Source organism: Harpia harpyja, chromosome 19 (genome assembly GCF_026419915.1).
Source record: "Harpia harpyja isolate bHarHar1 chromosome 19, bHarHar1 primary haplotype, whole genome shotgun sequence".
In the NCBI taxonomy this organism is placed as follows: domain Eukaryota; kingdom Metazoa; phylum Chordata; class Aves; order Accipitriformes; family Accipitridae; genus Harpia; species Harpia harpyja.
In genome coordinates this window covers 16,184,268-16,199,068 of record NC_068958.1, presented here as the reverse complement: position 1 = coordinate 16,199,068, position 14,801 = coordinate 16,184,268, and the positions used below count along the sequence as shown (strand labels likewise).

At 56.3% G+C, this 14,801-nt stretch overlaps 1 protein-coding gene across 5 annotated transcripts in view; it reads right to left on the bottom strand.

Annotated features, from left to right (window-relative positions):
• Positions 1 to 14,801, bottom strand: part of CACNA1S (calcium voltage-gated channel subunit alpha1 S) — a 54,008-nt gene that overhangs the window by 4,488 nt on the left and 34,719 nt on the right. For 2 of the 5 annotated variants that reach the window (XM_052815260.1, XM_052815261.1), the window contains exons 26-38: positions 13,252 to 13,410; positions 12,798 to 12,908; positions 12,220 to 12,303; positions 8,713 to 8,769; positions 6,566 to 6,694; positions 5,845 to 5,910; positions 5,237 to 5,328; positions 4,617 to 4,776; positions 3,936 to 4,063; positions 3,393 to 3,489; positions 1,876 to 1,978; positions 637 to 738; positions 391 to 515 (exon numbers count right to left, since the gene is read on the bottom strand). In XM_052815260.1, the coding sequence (XP_052671220.1) occupies positions 391 to 515; positions 637 to 738; positions 1,876 to 1,978; positions 3,393 to 3,489; positions 3,936 to 4,063; positions 4,617 to 4,776; positions 5,237 to 5,328; positions 5,845 to 5,910; positions 6,566 to 6,694; positions 8,713 to 8,769; positions 12,220 to 12,303; positions 12,798 to 12,908; positions 13,252 to 13,410 (1,413 nt within the window). The remainder of the gene's footprint in view (positions 1 to 390; positions 516 to 636; positions 739 to 1,875; positions 1,979 to 3,392; positions 3,490 to 3,935; positions 4,064 to 4,616; positions 4,777 to 5,236; positions 5,329 to 5,844; positions 5,911 to 6,565; positions 6,695 to 8,712; positions 8,770 to 12,219; positions 12,304 to 12,797; positions 12,909 to 13,251; positions 13,411 to 14,801) is intronic. The other 3 variants (XM_052815262.1, XM_052815264.1, XM_052815263.1) reach the window with 2 other exon arrangements.

Sequence of the window (14,801 nt, the reverse complement as noted above, 5' to 3'; positions counted from 1 at the left end):
GAAAGGGAGAAGGCCCTGGAATGGAGAAGAGCAGGTGGATAAGGGCCTGGATGAGCAGCATTCAGCCCAGACATTGGTCTGTGGTGGGGGTTTCCAGGTCTTAAAACTGCTTAGTGAGGCATCAGACCCTGCTGAGCGCTCTCTGCAGCTGAAGTCAGCGGGGCAGAAAGTAAAAAATCTCCTTGTTCCAGAGTCACCTGCACCCTGGAGACTAAGGTCACCCTCAGCAGTGTGCCTGAGGCACAGGGGTCCCTATATGTCATTGCAGCTCTGTCTCTCTAAGTCACCCTGGACTTTCCTGAGCTGTGGGAAGCGTCTTCCCTGATCTGCAGAGCTCCCCACCACCCCCAGGAAAGGTCATCCCTCCAACACCATCCACACGCTACCAACCTGGATCTCCACAGGGTTCTTCTTGGGCCGGTACCCATAATACTCCTCCTGGCGCTTCATGAACTTCCTGAAATGCTCTTGGATGAGGAAAGTAGCATAGAATTTTCCCACTGTCACCTCATCATCTGGAGGGGAGGAAACCAACATGATGATACCGCCTATCACAAGGCCCCGAGTTGTTGGAGCAGCTGAGACCCCGACCAGGTGTCACTCTGCCCCTCTGGGAAGTACCACCAGGTGACATACCTCCAATAGGTGGGATGACCTGGTCCAAAAGCTTCATACTCGTTCGCTTCCAGATTTTTTTGATAATGGCTCTGAGCTCCTCATTGGCCTGCTCAAAGTTACCTGTAAGAAAAGCAAGCAGGACAGAGCTGTTCATTCCCAGGGGAATGTGAACATAGGTGAAGACAAAGCATGTGAAAACCTGGCCAGACTCCTCCGGGGTGTGACAGCTCCTCTCCAGCCTCCCCACCCAACAAAAATGAGCTTTGTAAGAATGAGGCTTTGATTTTAGGAAAAAGACTTTATATAGAGTGAGTCAGACCTAGCAAACGGGTAGAGCATTAGTGCCACTGTCTCTGTTCTGGTGATCAACAACAGATTTTGACCTCCCCTTTGGTGCTCTCACAGGCTTTACCATTCCTGCTCACCTGCAATCCCAGTCTGTCCCCATGTGTGCTCTGAGATCTCCTGTGCTCCTCCCAGGGCTGCATGCACTGTGCTCAAGGCCATGTTCCCCACCCCAGCTGGAAGGAAGGCACTCGTGCCATGCTGCTGGAAGACACCAGCCCCTGTGGCCCACCACTGCCCAGCCTCACCTCCTGCCAGAGCTGGCTGCCCCAGCCCAACCACAGAGCTGCTTGTGTGATACTGCCTAACCCACAGGCATGCAAACAAACTGGTGTGGCATCTTCCCAAAGCAGGGCTTTGGAAACCACACTGCTGGCAAGGAAGGGGGTGAAAGCAACTCCTCCCCAGCACAGCTAAATTCAAAGAGGATCCATCCCCTTCCATTCCAGTCTGAACTTATAAATACATGGCAAAACACAAAACTGGAGCAGGTGGTGCTATGCCAGGGGCAGGGGGAGATCAGACTACACTCAACAGTGCGGGAAGGGAGGCCGGTGGCTGTGCATTGTGGCAGGGATGGGAACTTGGTCAGAACTGCTTCTGAGCTGTTCAGGGTGAAGCTATGCAGCTGGGGTGGCAATGGTTCACTCTTCAGGGCTGCAACACATGTGCCTGCAACTAATAATGTCCTCCAGGCTTGGCCTGAGCAGCCCCATGCATGTGCCCATGGTCTCTGGTCCAATGAGATAATTAATAGTATGAAGCCAAGGGTTGCACCAGAGGGTCTAGCCCCACAGGCAAGTGCCCTGAGGTCCCCAGACAGAGTGGGGGAATGGTGCATAACCAGCACCCTGCAGCACAAGGAGAGCGTCCCCCCATCAGGCCACAGAGGCAGACAGGAGCATCTCTTACCTTCTGTCTTGATCTTGAGAGCTGTCCTCACCAGCGCAAAGAGGGTTGCATTGAAGGTGACGGTGCCATCACTGTTCAGGGGCATGTTCATGCACACTAGACGCTGCACAGCAAACCAACAACTGTGACCCCAGGCAGCAGAGCAGGCTGGCAGCTCCCCACAAACACACAGCCTGTCCTGGCTGGAGGGCAGCAATGCTGGCTGGGGAGAGGCTGGCACTGAGCTGCCAGCTAAGGAGCCCTCCCAGCTCTACCCGCTCTGCCCAGGCCCACGAGGCTCTGCACCACTGCTTGGCAGCACATGGGCCAGGGGCAGCGACATCACTCATCCTAACCAGCCAGCTACACCAGACCAAGCTGCAGGGAGAGCCAGATCAGATCGGTGGAAATAATAACGCAACCTACGGGGCACTGGTGCCATGGGAGAAAATCATAGAATCATAGTTATTTAGGTTGGAAAAGACCTTTAAGATCATTGAGTCCAACCGTAAACCTAACACTGCCAAGTCCACCACTAAACCATGTCCCTAAGCACCACATCTACATGTCTTTTAAATACCTCCAGGGATGGCGACTCAACCACTTCCCTGGGCAGCCTGTTCCAAGGCTTGACAACCCTTTCAGTTAAGAAATAATTCCTAACATCCAATCTAAACCTCCCCTGGTGCAACTTGAGGCCATTTCGTCTCTTCCTATCACTTGCTACTTGGGAAAAGAGACCGATACCCACCTCACTACAACCTCCTTTCAGGTAGCTGTAGAGAGCAGTAAGGTCTCCCTTCAGCCACCTTTTCTCCAGACTAAACAACCAGCCAGCAACTGACACAGCATTGTTCTCAGGGAGACGGGAGTCATTCCGTGTTCCGCTCCACCCTCCAAAAAGTGCCCCAGGCTGCCGTGAGGCATCTGGACATCAAACCTCCTAATGAGTTTGCCCAAGACCCACGAGGGTTTACACCAGTGCCTGAGCCCCTGCCCATGTGGTTTACATGTGAGCCTCACACAGGCCCTGGACTTGTGCAGAATGAGCTAAGCCAGGAAAAGTGTACTCATGCCTACAGAGCTGGTGTTTGCAGCTCCCTCAGTGCTATCAGCCCTTGGAAACAAACTTCTACAGTCCAGTTGATGTGGCCAGGTACTCAGGCCCAGCGTTTCCCTCCTGCACTGGATGCAGATGTGGGGCACCCCAGTGTGGCTTGGGTGTTCCTCTGCACTGAGGGCTCCAGGTCGGGCAGAGACCAGCCCACCAGTGCCATCCCCCTCAGTGTGGGGGTAAGCACAGGCAAGTCCTTATCTTCAGGAGCCTGAAATACATCAGCTCCATGCAGGTTAACAGCATCTCTCCCTGTCCCCAGTATACTCCCCTCCATTAAACATGAGAGGTCAGAGCATGCGTGTAAACCATGACACGGGGAAGCTGGCTGGATTGTCACCCTCAGCCTCCCTGAGGAGGATGCAGAGACAGCTTGGGGAAGATGCCTCGTGCCCACACACCTTGCCACCCCCTTGGCTCTTACCTTACAAGCTACACGGTGTGGGCAGAACTTCCCGAAGCCCAGGGGAGGCTGGATACGTCTCAGCAGAGTCACTACATCCAAGTGTTTGATTCTGCCCCTGTGGAGCAACAAACTGCATCAGCAGTGTCGTGGCAGACATAGGGGACAGTGGTTCGGGCAGGGGCTGGGAGGGTTCATCCTTGTGCCCTGTCCTGTGCTCCTGCAGTGCGCAAATCCCTACAATTCCCTATGCTCCTTTTGGGGAGGGCAGCTGTTCCCCATGGCACCAGACAGCAGATAAAGGTGCACAGTGGCATGCCAACTCTTAGTTGGCAGCATTAACAGGGCTGGATGAAGAGGACACTGAAAGTCTCGTGTCCCCAAACACCCTAATGGCTTGTATCAGCCCTGAAATATGCTGGCAAGTCCTCATCCACCTCTGAGATGCTGGGATCTAACTCTTAGAGAGTGCCACAGCTCACGCTGCCATGCGTGTCTCAGGGCAGCCCATCCCAGGCTCCCCACAGACCATCCCCTCCCTGCCATTCACCCCCTGTCACTCACTTGGCCTCGGGGTCGTACTCAGCCCAGATCCGTTTGAACTCGTCCAGGTGATGGGGTCCAAGGATGGACCAGTCACGTGTGAGGTAGTCAAAGTTGTCCATGATGACGGCCACAAAGAGGTTAATGATCTGAAGGCAGAGGAGCAGGTGTGAAGGACGCAAGTTAGGGCAGGTCCAAGCACTCAGCAGGTCCCCGGGGAAAAGGGACAGTGACAGCCCTTGCGGCTGGCAGCATGGAGTGGGCAGTGCTGCCCACGGGCCCCAGCCAGGGCCATGGGAAAACAGGCAGACGTGTTTGGGAGAAGGGGCTTAGGTTCTCCTGGAGCCAGGGGATGCTGTGGGCCACTCCATGCAGGGTTGGGCCTCCCACCCAAGGAGATCATGTGAAAGGCTGCAGCAGGCACAGGGCATCTCTTCCCTCTCCACCCTTGCAAGAGCCAACACAGACACATCTGGACGGCAGCACATGGGAGCTGTGGGAAGGAATTAACGGGGGATCCTGGGCCCCACAGGAGTGCAGTGTCAGGTAAACAGCATGGCTGGATAGGTGGGTGGGGGGATGATGCCCCTAGGAAGAGGGTGCTGCAGGCTCAGCTCACAAGATGCAAGGCTAACTCAACACCAGGGTCTGCCCAGGGCCAGGATGGGGGTGCCAAAGAGAGCCCTGTGGGAGCCAGCATACCAGGAAGGCACAGAGCATGTAGAAGCTGATGAAATAGAAGTAGGCAAAGCCCGTGCCACAGGTGTACTCCTCGCCCTCGGCAAAGTCTGACTCGGGGTCGCACAGCTTGCCGTAGCTGCAGTCCAGCAGGATCTCCTGCCAGGCCTCGCCGGTTGCACACCTGAGGAGAGGGGATGCCAGCTGGTCCCTGCCCGTCTTGGACGTGAGCTGGGCACGCAGGGAGGGGAATGGGGAGCCACTGGGAAAGGATCCTGAGCTTGCTGTGGGGAGTCTGCTATTCAAAGCTCCAAAGTGAAGTGTTTGGAGTCAAGGAAAGCCTTGGACTGAGCTTTTGCTTCCCCTGGAGTATCCTCACAATTCACAAATTAAAATCCAGTCTGGGAAGGAAACACTCAGAATAGGAACCCCAAAGAGTCCCTCCTTCCTGCAGCTCAGCCACACCAGGCAAACCAACAGCCACTCCTGAAATGCTTCCACTGCTGCAAGACATTTTTCTGTATGGCAAAAAAGAAATCAGCTACAGAAATGCTGATCTCCCTCACTCCAAGCTGGTGGGCTCCCAGGCCAACTCTGAGCCCAGCTCCCTTCTGGAGTGGCTCGCTTGCCAAGACAAGACTGACCTGAAGAGCAGCAGCACAGCTTGTGGAAAGGTTTGGAAGTTGTTATTTCGGTTGATCTGCGTCCCATCCACCATGGCGATCTTCCCAAACATCTGTAAACCACATTGTCAGGTCCCCAGCACCCTTTCTCAGGCACTGACCACCCTCCAGAGCACCCCTGTCCCTGAGCTCCTCTTCCTCATTTACTCCGTTTGGGTGTCCCCAAAAGAGACTGAGATGGAGGTTTGAGCGCTCTGGGGTTCATGAGCTCCTTGGACATTCCTGCCTATGCTGAAAATGCTCCTGTCTATGCTGCACTTCATCTGGGCCAAGAAGACAAGGTCTTATGAACCAGGCACAAGCACTGGTGACTGTGTGTCTAGGTGGTTCCGTTGACTCTGAAAGTGCTATTTGCTGCGTGCCTCAGTTGCCCTAGCTGCAGCCAAGGGATGGGAGGAGGCTGGTGGGGCTGTAAGCATCCTTGGAGACCAGGGTAAAATGGTCCCATCATATGCAAAGTCCCAGGGAGTGCCTGGCAGAGGACCTAGTCCCTCTCCACCCCATCTCCCTGGATGCTACCAGGCTCAGGGCATCCATTCAAGACCAAATCCCATCCCTGTGCCTCTCACCTGCATCCCGATCACAGCATAGATGAAAAAAAGCATCACAATCAGCAGGGCTACGTAGGGCAGAGCCTGTGACAAAAGGACCATGGCTCATGTGAGACACCAGCCCAGCATCAAGGCATCCCAGGGACAGGAGGCTGGGTCTGGAGCTATGCGTGAGGCCAGCATCCAGGCCTCCATGTCGGGAGGGGACAGCTTACTTTCTGCCTGCTCCTCTAACCGCCCTCCCACTAGCCCCACTCTCCAGTTCTCATGCATGGGAGGCTTATGCCAACCCCCAAGGGAGCACCAGGTCTCTGCAGCTGGGATGAAGGCTGAGTACAACCCAGGGATGCCCAGGGCTGAGGGAGCTGCCCAGGCTTAGGGGCTGTGTGCTGACATGCTGCAGCATGCCCTTGGGCTACCCAATTGGTGCAGAGCCCAGCCTTGCTGGGACCAGGGCTGATGGGCCCCGGCAGGCCCTGCCTGCTTGCTCAGCCCAGCTTTGACACATTGTGGTGTCAGCCAGGGAGACCCCCCCCCCATCTTCCCACCCATACAGGCAATGTTCTCCCACACAGCACAAGCCCCTGGTCCAGTCTGAGGCCAGCAGCCTGCCGGCACTGGAGCTTTCCTCCTCTGCCTGGTGAGGACAGACTGCTCACCCAGTTAGCCTGAGGATCAGAGCTTGCTGACAGCCCAAGTCATGTGCCTGTCTGGGAGGGGAGCACTGTTCCTCGCATACCTGGAAGGACTTGATAAACGTCCACAGGAGGGTCCTGACACCTTCCCCCCGGCTCAGCAGCTTCACCAGCCGCATCACCCGGAACAGTCGGAAGAAAGTGATGGAGACGCGGGAGTTGTCATCAGAGTCCTGCAGGCAGAGCACAACACTTGGAGGGCAGTGGGTGCTGATGCCTCCAGGCAGACAAGGGGGGGTCCAGGTCCTGGTGGGGGGAAGGGTAACAAGATTTCCCCCCCCCTCCAGCCACCAGTCATGGTCCTCACAGCCCCTGCCTGCACAGAGGACCAGACTGTAAAGGGGATGTGCTGGCACTTCCCCTCCAGCCTTCCCAATGACTTCATCTCCCCAGCCCCATTGCCTCACATCTCTGACCCCCAGGGCAGAGACGCCTGGTTATGGGTATGAGAGCAATCCTGTTAGCTAAGGGGATGGGACACTGCAGGGAGAAAGGCATGCTGTAATGCAGGTTGGGAGAGCTGTGCTGTTCACCGCACACCAGACAGGGCCACTCAAGGACAGGCTCAGGTCCCTCCAGGCTCTTGGCCAGTATGTACCATATGGGACGCCCCCACCTCAGGGCCCATTTGTAAGGTGAGCTGTAGGCCAGGCACCAGGCACATGAAAGGTTAATGATGGCTGTTTAAGCACAGAAAGGTTGGTTTGAGAATGTCCCAGCAGGGCTTTCATGGACCAAAGGAGGGACTGAAGGCAGGGTGGCTCTGGGGCAGCGCTGCCCAGTGTCACCCTGACCTGCAGTGATGCCTACTCTCTTGGGGTGGTTGCAGGCCTCCCCCCTTACAGGGGTGAACAGCCGTGTCCCAGGGCTGGGGATTCCTGGGTTCAGGGCAGAACGGGTAGGCAGGAAGGGAGCCAGCAGGCACAGCTCCTTGGCTCAGAGGGACAGGTTTTGTCTGGGAGCACCTGGGACATTGGCCGTTGGAGATGCTGGGGGCTTGGTCACCTGCTTACTTGGTTGCTCCAGCATGGCACAGCCTCAGCCCCAGCCTATGCCACCAGGAACCATGAGCAGACCATCCTGGCCTCTGCCAGGCACTGTCCATCCCTACTCCATCACCGCTTGGGATGCCTTTCCCACTGCCTCCTTGGCCTCCCACAGCTTTACTGCTGCTGCTGGATGTCCCTCACTCCCATCATCCAGCCCACCCACTCCCAGCTATTACAGGGCAACAAAATCCAGCTGTGAAGTCCCCTCCCAGCAGCTCCAGTTTCCCCAGTCTGGCATTTCTGAGTTTCCAGGGCTTCACTGGAAAGCACAGTCTCCTCTCCCCACTCCTTTCTTTTGCCTTTCACTCTGCTAGTGCCTAGCACCTGCCCAGCAAGCATGGTGGTCAAGAACATCTCACCAGCTCCAGTGCACCATGTCCCCACCGCCAGGACCTGGGCAGTGCCCAGCAAAGGCCAGCTTGCCCTCTGGTGTTCCCAGTACTAGGGCCCTGGGACCCCTGGGAAGAGGTTCCAGTGCATGGGACCCTGCAGCCAGCCCCTCCCCATTTTCAGAGCTCCTACGGGAGCTCCTATGGGCCAACCCAGGACACCCCCACCCCACTGCACCCTCATGGTGGTCTCAGCCACCAGCACAGGGCTTGGCCCACTCAGCTTCCCAGCACATCAGGCCAGCAGCTACAGGACACATCTGGCTCCCTAGGGGAAGGCACAGCGCAAGAGTTGCTCCTCTAACCATTTCTCCAGCTAACAGTGTCAGAGGCTGCATTTGCTCAGGCAAATCCCTTCAGGCCTTACACAGACAGGGTGATGGTCAGAGGAACCAAGGCCAATTGTCCTGCCCTCAACAGCCAAGGACACCTTTGTTAGATGCTCCTTTCAGGTCAGATGTCGCAGTGCCGATGGGGTGGAATGGTGCAGGGCAGGGCTGGGCCAGCAGATGGACCCAGGAGGGCTGGGAACAGCCCGGTACGTCTCAGGGTGGGAAGGGGTGTCTGTGTGTGGGGTGTCTTGCCCCAAGTCCCTCTCAGCAAGGGGAGAGCTACACCCCAGACAGAGCAGCTGGGTCTGGTGTGTCTTAATGACATGCAGGACACATGCAAACACCAGCCACAGGCACGCTGGCATGGCCATGGGCAGTGAAGGGGAGAGGGGCACTGCAAGCACATGCAGCTGATATTTACAATGCTATCACAGCCTCCGCCGAGGCAGTACAATCCACCACTGGATGCAAGAACAGTCTGTCAAGAGAACAAGAGAGTCAGCAGAAGTGAGGCAGGAATGAGAGGGAGGAAGGGATGGGTGGTTGCAGAAGAAGAAGACACAGACACAGAATAGAGTAAGATGGACATTGGGGACAAGAGGAGAAGCATAGGGGAAGGACAGGCAGAGAGACCCACTGTCACTTGGGCTCACAAAGTGACATGACTTTTGAGGGGCAGAGATAGCAGATGGATGGCCAGGGAAACACACTGATCATGAGGGATTACCCACTTCTGTGCCCCACTGCATCTCTCCTGCTGTGACATATACGGCAGGGGTGTATGGGCCAGGAAATCTGGGCCAAACCTCAGGACTGTGTAATTTTGCTGCCTCCCATGGACACCCCCAGGGTGTGGGGGCAAGCTGACCAGCTCAAGCCAACCCACAGCTCCTCCGCAGGAAGCTGGGCTGCTCTCAGCATGGCTGCTTGGACACCAAGACAAAACTGGTGCAGGTTTGCTGGGAGCAAGCACCGACACTGGTGTCAGTAGGAGGCAAACCACTGCCCAGCACCGTTCACCCACTAACCGAGAGGCAGGAACTGCTGGTCTGCATGCACATTGGCACACACAGGGCACACGCATTCACACACAGAGGAGTGCTCGCTCACACACACACACACACACATGCACACAAACCCTTGAGGCTCCTAAAGTTAGCTGGACACACACTCCTCTGCAGAGAGCCTAGGATACTCTGGGGCAGGGGGACTCCTTCCCAGCGCACACACCAACACCTGACCCTCGATGGGGTGGCCCAGTCCCAGTGCCCCCTGCAGAGAGCAGGCTTGCTCCTGTGGGCCCAGCCAGTGATTGCAGGAGGCTTTGGGTAGGCCAGAAGGGTCAGCCCTTGCGAAGAGGCTGACCTTACAGGGCAGGCAGTGGCAGGAGTGACACAGCAGCATGGACACTGCCAGCCCCCTACACTTCAGAGCTTGGGGTAGCACTGCCAGAGGGACCCCGATCCCTACTTCCTTCTTGCCCCAGACCCCTCAATACCCCCTGGGATCTGGGGAAACTCAATGATTGAACAGCTGTGAGGATCTGGCTGTGGTGGCTAGCAGAGGGCTCCTGACAGCACAACTCTCCCCACCACTTCACCCTGACAGCCACACACAGAGACATAAGGGAGGAGAAAAGATGCAGAATGGAAAGAGAGAGGAGGATAGGACAGACTTTGCAAACCAGAGTCATGTGCCTGGGTGCCACCAGGAATGGCTCGGCTGCTGCAAGCTGTCACCCACCACCCCTGCCCTGTGGTGCAGGCTTGTTTTGTGAAGGCCACCCTCCTGAAAACACTGTAGCCCCCAACGTCTGCCTGCGCCAGCAAGGTGATCTATGATGAGTGCAGTAGTTGCAAACAGCTCCTGGGGACCGGAGGTAACAGACCCACCTTGCGCTCCCTCAGCAGGGAGGAGACTTATGGGAAGGGGAGGTGAGGTTGCCCTGCCCCTCCTAATTCTAATCCCCCTGCACATCACCAGATGGCTGGGAAAAGCCTGGCAATGCTGGTAGAGATGTGGGCTGGATGGAAAAGAAAGCACATGGAGGAAGGGTGGGGAAGCCATGAGGGGCTCTGCTCTCAGAAGGGGACATAGATGGTCACTGGGGCATGAGACCTGCCAGAGCAGGACTGCCTGTGACAGAGGTCCCTGAAGAGCTTAGGGGACTGGGACAGGAGACCAGCACCCTTAGTGCCCCAGCATCCAGACCTGGGGGAGAGGACCAGGGAAGCTCAGGCCATATAGGACCATTCTTGAAATCCTGCCTGGCCTTCTGCACAGCCCTGCCACTCCCAATGGCATTATGGCACACAGAGCACAGCACCTGGGTCAGTCCCTGCCAGCCCAGCCAGGGCACCGGACTCCTCCAGGTGCCTGTGACCTGTGTCTTTGGGCATCCCCACAGACCCATGGCCGAACACAGCAGTACTTTGGCATCTGTGACAACTGACCCAGTCTCTCGCTCCACAGGGACTGAAAATCTCTGCCCAGTGCAGGGCCTTGAGCACCCTTTGAACTTCATTTCTGCGTGACAACAGGATGGGGAAGGAGGTAGCACACTAGGAAATGATACCCGACAGGCAATGAGAAACCAGCTCACAGGTGCAGAGAGCTGGGGGGCCAAGGATGGGGTCTTGGAGGACCCAGTGACAGATGAAAGCTGCTGGCACTGGCATGAAATCTGGGAGCTTGTCAAGGCTGAGAAGCCCAGAGGCTAGAGGACAGCAGTATCGAAGTGCAGGGCTGTGTAGGGAAAAGCCTGTTGCTGTCACAGGGAAGGAAGCTGGATGGTTTTGCTCATCCCAGCTCTGTGAGGCCTGGACCATCCTCCAGAAAAGAAGGTGACTCACACCAAGGACTCCCGAACACCCTCTCCTCCCCGGCACAGAGAATGGCTGAAGGTCACCCTGCGCAGGGGTGGCAGCAGCAGCAGCTCTGCCAGACACAGCCCTGCAGTGCATCAGAGCTGGCAAGACCTGCTCCTGAGAGGAGACGGCATGCAAAATCACTAGAGAGGGTTAATCTATAATCTACCCGATCCTACAGCTGCTTCTGGGTTACCATCAGATCTACTAAACGCAGCACACGACCTCCTGGTGCAGAAGGGCATTTTCAGTGCTAGACACCGGGTGTGGATGTCCCAGTGCTATGAAAGGCAGTGGCACGCTGGCTTCCTAGCACTGCTCTGAAAATGCTCCCAGCAGAGCGCTTACCATATAGCCACTGCCTGCAGCCACCCAGCCATGCAGTTTATATGGTGTAGAGCTTCTGAAATAGTGTATACACATGCACACATATACAGTCAGTATGTGTATATGTGTTGATTACTGTATAAAGGGACACACACAAAGCAAATGCCTTGAAATTTGATGTGTCTGATCCTCTCCTAGCATGGGACAGCAGTGTCCTGTGGGTACAGGGAGCTGTGGGGACCCTTCTTCTTCCCACCTGCACTGATCCGAGGCTGGATGCATGGGTGACTGCTTGTCCAGGCGTGTGCATGGGAAAGACAATCAGGGTGAGTGGGGCAGGGGCTGGCACACGTCCTGCTGCTCGTGGTCCAGTCCTGAGTGAGTACACTGTCTACCTTAGGATCCCAGTGCCTACAGATTCAGGGGACGGGAGAGGAGGGGGCTGTGTGAAATGTTGGCCAGCCAGGGATGGTCCCCTATGTTTAAACAGTGCTTTAAGGTCCACAGTGCCACGGCTGTGATCTCCACACACTCATCTGGCTGATCCTGGCTTGTCCCTCCTCAGAACCAAGCAGAGCAGGGAGAGAGGAGAGGACACCAACACTCTGCAAAGCTGGACGCCACACCAGCATCCCTGTCTCGCCCCAGGGCAGGTGCTGCAGCACAGCCTCAGGCAGGTGCTGGCAGCAGTGTTCTGCAGTGACACCCTCGTGCCCAAGTAGCCTGACACTTACGTCAATCTCGCTGAGGATGACGTCAATGATGCTGCCAATCACTATGAGGAAGTCGAAGACGTTCCAGGGGTCCCCAAAGTAGCCCTGCCACGGAAGAGCCAGAGAAGAGGAGTGAACATCCAAGGGTTAAGTCAAGGAGAGAGATGCTGGAGCCCAGAGGAAGGATCACCAGTGACCTCTGGCACCTCAGGGAGAGCCAGAAGAAGGGATGGTGGTCAGACCTTGTACCCTCTGGTCAATTGTTTGGTCCTGTCCTGCAATGGTGTGAAGTGAGGAGAGTGGATCAAGGTGGCTAGAGCTATGACCCCACCAGTGACAGATGACCCTGAAGATAGGAACAATGGCCAGCTGGATTGGGTTGGATTTGGCTAGCAAGGGTAGCCCTGACAAACAGTAGTCCTTCCAGAAACTCACAGGTCCTGCACGTGGGGGTCCCCAAGGGTCTCACAAGGACAAGTTCTCTGGAGTTGCAGGCCTGGAGGTGTTTGTAATTGAGAGATGCCAAATGCAGGGCAAACAGACCCCCCTGGCCTGGCCTGAGGCCCTCTCCTGCTCTCCTGATCATGCCCTCCTCTCACCTTGGCTTTAAAGGCCATGAGCTTAAGGATCATCTCCAGGGTGAAGAGGATGGTGAAGGCCACGTTGAGGATGTCTGAGATGTGGTTCATTTCTGCAGACTGGTTGTAATGCTGAGGACGAAGGCAGAAGGAGCCATGTTAGCCCACGGTAGGTCCAGCCTCTGTTGTGAGTCAGAGGTGTGTACTGGATGCAGATCCCCTTCCCACAGACCTACGGCTCAGCAATGGTCACCAAAAAGGAAATTTCCCCTCTGCAGACCCTTCTATGGGCTCCCCACCTTCAACCAGTCCCACTTTGGCCCTATCCCCAGGGGTGCTGAGCACACACCACGAGCTTTGCTGTGTAGGAAAGACCTCCACCCCAGAAACTCTCTTGGAGGTGGTAGGGCTGAGCTAGCCCATCCACTGCTGTGGACACCCCTCCACCACCCGTGGTGGGCACTGTGCCCCTTACCTGCATGCCCAGGCAGATGGTGTTCAGCAGGATCAGGAAGAACATGAGGTACTCAAAGTAGGAGGAGGTGACCACATACCAGATCTGGTACTGGTAGGGGTTCTTGGGGATGTAGCGCCGCAGTGGGCGAGCCTTCAGCGCATACTGCACACACTGGCGCTGGGGAGGGGAGGGCAGGTGTGATTCCACAGCGAGGCACAGGGCAGTGCCAGGGGCACAGGCACAGAGACAGCACCACCAGCAACACTGCACGTCCCCACAGACACAAGTTGGATCCCTCCCTTCTCTCTCAGCCCAGCGACATGGGCCAGGGACAGTGATGGTTCAAGTTATCTGCTGTGCCTTCTGCAAATACACTCCCAGACCACCCACATGGGACCAAGTTTCCAAAGCCACCACTTGGCTCCAAAGATTGCCATGCTGCCCTCATACCTACCCCTCCAGTCCTGAGCCTGCCTGGTTATCACGGCACTTTCCCAGGGTCTCTCAGGAGAGGGCCAAGAGCAGCCTGAAGACATCACATGAACCAGAGGTGAAGGGGCACTGAGTTTTCTCTCTGCACCTGAGAGGTGCTGAGCAGGCCCTTCCCTCCCCAGCAGGCCAGGGCCATCTCTGCTGGGTTCACGTGCAGCTCACATCACCCCCGGCACTGTCAGCTCAAGGTGCCCATGCTGCCTCTGCAGGCTTGCACAGTGCTTAAGCATGCCAACACCTCCTCTGGGCCAGCAGGCATCCCTGTCTAGCTGTCCTCCCCAGCACGTGCCACATTGTCTGCCAATGCCAGTCTCGCTTCTGCTGCTTTCAACCTTGATGTCCCCAGCCAGAATCACAGCATGACAGCATCACAGAAGGGCTGACAGTGGAAGGTGCCTCTGGAGATGGTCTAGTCAAAGTCCCCTGCCCAAAGCAGGGCCAGCTAGAACATGTTGCCCAGGACTGTGTCCCGTTGGGCTTTGAATACCTCCAAAGATGGAGACTTCACAACCTCTCTGGGCAACCCGTTCCAGTGCTTGACCACCCTCACCACAAAAAATGATTTTTTTGATGTTTAAATGGAATTTCTTGTTTTCTTCAGTTTGTGCCCATTGCCTTTTGTCCTGTCACTGGGTACAACTGAAAAGAGCCTGGTGCCATCTTCTTTACACCCTCCCATTAGGTATTTATACACATAGGTAAGATCCCTATGAGCCTTCTGTTCTCAACACCAGACCCAGCTCTCAGCCTCTCCTTGTATGACAGATGCTCCAGACCCTCAATCATCTCAGGTGCCCTTTGCTGGACTCACTCCAGTACATCCATGTCACTTTTGTACTGAGGAGCCCAGAACTGGGCACAACCCTCTGCTCCAGCTCAGTATGGGCACCCTACCTGCACCAGAAGGCCCACTCCCTGGTTCTGGTCCACTCTGCCCTTCCCTGGAAGGCTTGCGTTGTGCCAGGCATCGGTCCAGCTGATCCTGCCCCAGCAGCGAACAGACCTGGGGCAGGTTCAACTCATCTGCGCCAGTAGTGCCACCACTAAGGGCTGATCCAAATCAGCCAGCCCCAGCA